Source organism: Austrofundulus limnaeus, unplaced genomic scaffold (assembly GCF_001266775.1).
Source record: "Austrofundulus limnaeus strain Quisiro unplaced genomic scaffold, Austrofundulus_limnaeus-1.0 Scaffold1897, whole genome shotgun sequence".
Classification (NCBI taxonomy): Eukaryota; Metazoa; Chordata; class Actinopteri; order Cyprinodontiformes; family Rivulidae; genus Austrofundulus; species Austrofundulus limnaeus.
This window is the reverse complement of record NW_013954299.1, coordinates 27,674-31,740: the sequence shown is the minus strand read 5'-3', so window position 1 is coordinate 31,740 and position 4,067 is coordinate 27,674. Positions and strand designations below refer to the sequence as shown.

Here is a 4,067-nt window from a genome sequence, read left to right as displayed (position 1 = left end):
TGTATATACTGTATATATATCAATAAAACACACACAACACAAATATATAATATACAAAAATGCTGTGCGTCTCCTGGGGGCTAAGCCCCCCTTGTCCTTAAAACCTAGTGACACTTCTGGTTTAAGCTGTGTTCTTCACTGTTCCTCAGGGCGAACAGGAAGTTAAAGCTGTCGCACCAGGAAACGAGCCGGCAGAGTCCAGTTCTGGAGCCACAGCCAGACCTGAAGTGGAACCAGACAAGTTCGACTTCCCTCCGGAGTCGGACGAGGAGTACGTGGTGGTGGAGGAGGCGGACTCCTCGTCGGTGGGCCGGATGAAGAAGACCGGACTGACCCGCATTGAGAGCTTCAAGGCCACCTTCTCCAAGGAGAACATGAGCAAGACCCGAGAGAACCTGGGCACCAAGGTCAACAAGCTGGGGGAGAGGATCGTGACGGCCGAGAGGCGCGAGAAGATCCGTCAGTCTGGAGAGAAGCTGAAGGAGACCTTCAAAACTGTCCCGGCAAAGCTGAACCTGAAGAAGGAGAGGACTGTGGCCGAGGGGCAGGAGGGAGCTGAGGGGGCCGCAGAGGCAGCACTTCCTGTCCCGCCTCCTAAAGGCCGTAAAGGCAGCCCTCGTGCTGCCGCTGCAGCTGCTGATGAAGCTGAGGCTGAGGTACCGATGTACGACATGAAACAGCTGTCCTAATCCAGGTGTGGACCTGAGAGACGAGAGCAGGAGTGTGAAGGTGTCTGCTAACGAGCAGACCTGTGGGGACAAGGAAGTGAAGAAAGAGCAGGACCATCACTGGTCCAGTCTGACTCAGCATCAACACAATCATCCAGCAGATTCTTCTAAACTGGGTTTGTTTGGTTCTGGACATGTTTTTTTTGGTTTGATGTTGGGCAGAACTGCTTCAGAACTTCAGGCTGTTCAGGTGTTTGCATGTTGATGAGGTTGAAATGTTTGAAGATAAAGATGAAGCTGAAGATGGACGGTCCGTTTGGTTCTGTCACGTGTGAAAAAGGAACGTTTGGTTGGATAAACCAGAAATACCAGTCAGAACAGATGTGTCTGCACTGGTTCTGATGTGTGAGTCTGTTCAGACCAGAAGCAGAACTGTCTACAGTCCTGGATCAGGTCTCAGAGACTGTCTGGGCTCAGTGTTCCCACGGTATGGTCCCAGGTTTAGGTCTCACCCCTTCATGTAAACAAATGGGACTTTATTAAAAATTAATATTTTGTGTTTATTGTGCAGTCATTTTCTGACTCCTTCAACTAACAGACACTTAATAATGAATAAAACATAAAAATCTATATTGAGAAGTAATCCATGCAATGTTTCCACTTGTATTAAAATACATGTTCATGGGTAAAAGTTAAGGAGTTGTGTTGGTTTTTTTGTGTTAGTTTAAAATAATTTAACGTTTTTTGCTGTGTGGAGTTTTGACCTGTTGTAAGTTGATCAGGTCACTTATTAGAAGATGATCTGTKTTTCCACCTCTTAGACCTGCTTTCAGGCCCGTCTGGACACAAGTGGTTTCCTCAAACCAACAAAGCATATAAAACTAAAGCAACACAGACTAAATATTTAAACTCCAGACAAAATAACATAAATATCTTGAACACTTTTAAACAAAATGTAGACGTAAAACATAACGTACCTCATTGGCTGTGTGCTACCAGATGAATTAGTCTGACTTCTTYTCAGCTCTGATCTGCTCTTCTCTCTTGGATCTGATTCACTTCCTGAAGTTGATCAGGTAAACTTGAGTAAAGCGACATCTCGTGGTGGCACAAAAAAACTACACAATATGAACCCTATAGAGACAGAAATGAAGCATAAAATAAATCAATCTGAMAGTTAGAGCTCTGAAATCAGAAGAAATCCTCCTACCCAAAAGTGATTCAGGATGATTTTGGGTTGAAGCTCATTTCCTGGGCTGGTGGTGATGAGTCTCCCTCCTGCTCAACATCTGTCCTGACAAAGAAAACAAGCGTCACTTTTCTCTGAACTGACAGTTCAATTAGAAAAATGACTCCATCCTGTGAAGGTCAGAGAAACCTCATTACTGTTCTACGGCTGAAATCATAATCCAGATGTGAACAGAAATCAAACTACAAGTTAAAATGAGATGATCCAGAACTGTTTACTGTCACATCATGTGTTTAAAGAGTTCATCAAAACATCCATRTGAAATGTTGGATTTACTTAACCATGTTATGTTGGTTCCACTTAACCGAGTTGACTAAATTCAAAGCAACACACTCATGTCTTTTGGTTAAAAAAACTGGTATATTGCTTTGAATTTACTTAACTCAGTTAAGTGGAACCAGTTGACATAACTTGGTTAAGTAAATCCAACATTTAATTTTTTAGTCTTCTCAAAGTGTTTAACCAGGAGTGCTTATAGAACAGTTACTGTGTGGAATTTTAACATTTTAACCAAACGGCAGAAGCAGAACACAAACTTCACCATGAAGCTCCAGAATCCAGCAGCTTGCACTTGTCATTCAGGTCCAGCTGTGAACAGATGGGAGGGGTTGGACTTCAGAGCCCAGACCAGAAGAGAACAGCTGATTTCTGTTAAACTGCAGCACTCCAGTATGTACATATTCAGATTTGGTTGCGACCAGTTTATTAAAGAGGTGCATTACTGCCATCTACTGGACTGTTGAGGAGGTGATTAAAATATGATTTTCTAATTTGTTTTTTCATCTCAAGAACACAACCGGTTTGTCATTATTTCTGCTCACTTAAATTCAACTCCACATTTTATTTCCACTGAGAATTTTTAATAAAAAGAAAAAGACCAGTGAGGATTGGATAGTTTATTTTTAAAAGCAGAAAATAGTGACAAAGTTAAAACAATATAATACACTTGTGTTGTCATAATGTAAATATTTATTATGTCAACATCTCTAAAATGATCCCCTAACTAGTTCTTACAGAGGCAGCAGTAAAATGTATTCTGTAAAAACTCAACAGCAACACAGCTGGAATGAATATTTATCACTCTGTCCAGTTAAAAATATTGTGTTGTGTCAAACACAAACCACAGACTTCCTTAAACATTGACAAGTCATCATAGAGTACACCAGACATGAAATGTGTTTTTATATTAAAGATATATAACCATATGAAATGAATACTGTAGATAATATATTTTATACAAGACTGATTTTAAATTGGTTACAAACTGAAGCATACATGTTCAACCATAAACTATATAAAATGCTGGAAAATATATTTTAAAAGGCCAAACCCAGTAAAGTAGTTTGGTTTTGTTCCTGCTTCAACCTCTGTGGATCATCATGGTTCAGCTTTCCTTCACCAAGATCTTCCCTTCCACCTGCAGAGAGAGAGAGAGAGGGAGTCACTTCCTGTCTGCAGGTAACTTCCTGTCTGTAGCTGACTTCCTGTCTGTAGCTGACTTCCTGTCTGCAGGTTTTTTTTTTATTTGAAACAGCAAATAACAATCAACAATCGTGATCAAACAAACATGGTCTAGAGTCATAAACACAGTACATTATTACGTTTTAAGGGAGCAAAATAAAAATAAAATACAAAAAAAAGTGTCAAAGGGACATGCAATTTTACCTTAGAATATGGTAAACATTGTTCATTAAGGAAAATAAATTCTGAGCTTTAGGGCTTTTCATAAGTTTTAGCGATTTCAAATACAAATAAAAGTCATTTCTAAAATGAGAGAAATTAGGAGGACATTTCTGTATTTTGTTCCTGTGAATAAAGAACTTGGCCCAGACACAAAATAACATTAACACAAAGTTCCTCTTCTTTGATTTTCATAAAGAGTCCAAAAGTGATGTCATCTCTAGATAAAGATATAGACAACTTAAAAATCGTTAGCATCAGATAACCATGGATGATGTCATCATCATGCGACAATAAACAATGCCCACTGCTCGTCGCTGCTAAGGCTACTAAATATATTTAAAATCTAAATTCAAAATAAGTTCATAAAAACAATGTGGCTGGTCCAGCAGCCATAAATGCAAGTTTGATGTCTTGTAGGGAAGCTTTAGCTGCATTGGAGCTAGCGGTTGCTATTGTCTCAGGATGAT

General features: G+C 39.8%; 1 protein-coding gene and 1 long non-coding RNA gene across 2 annotated transcripts in view; one reads left to right on the top strand and one right to left on the bottom strand.

The window, feature by feature from the left end:
• cavin4b (caveolae associated protein 4b) overlaps window positions 1-1,298 on the top strand; it is a 5,397-nt gene extending 4,099 nt beyond the window's left edge. The window contains exon 2 of the mRNA XM_014033926.1: window positions 150-1,298. Within this exon, the coding sequence (XP_013889380.1) occupies window positions 150-689 (540 nt within the window). The 3' untranslated portion in view covers window positions 690-1,298. The remainder of the gene's footprint in view (window positions 1-149) is intronic.
• LOC106536616 (uncharacterized) lies at window positions 866-3,336 on the bottom strand. The gene is made up of 3 exons (XR_001312563.1): window positions 2,459-3,336; window positions 1,879-1,957; window positions 866-1,802 (listed from the first exon to the last, which is right to left on the bottom strand). It is a non-coding gene; the product is annotated as an uncharacterized LOC106536616 (long non-coding RNA).
• Window positions 3,337-4,067: the final 731 nt, after the last annotated feature.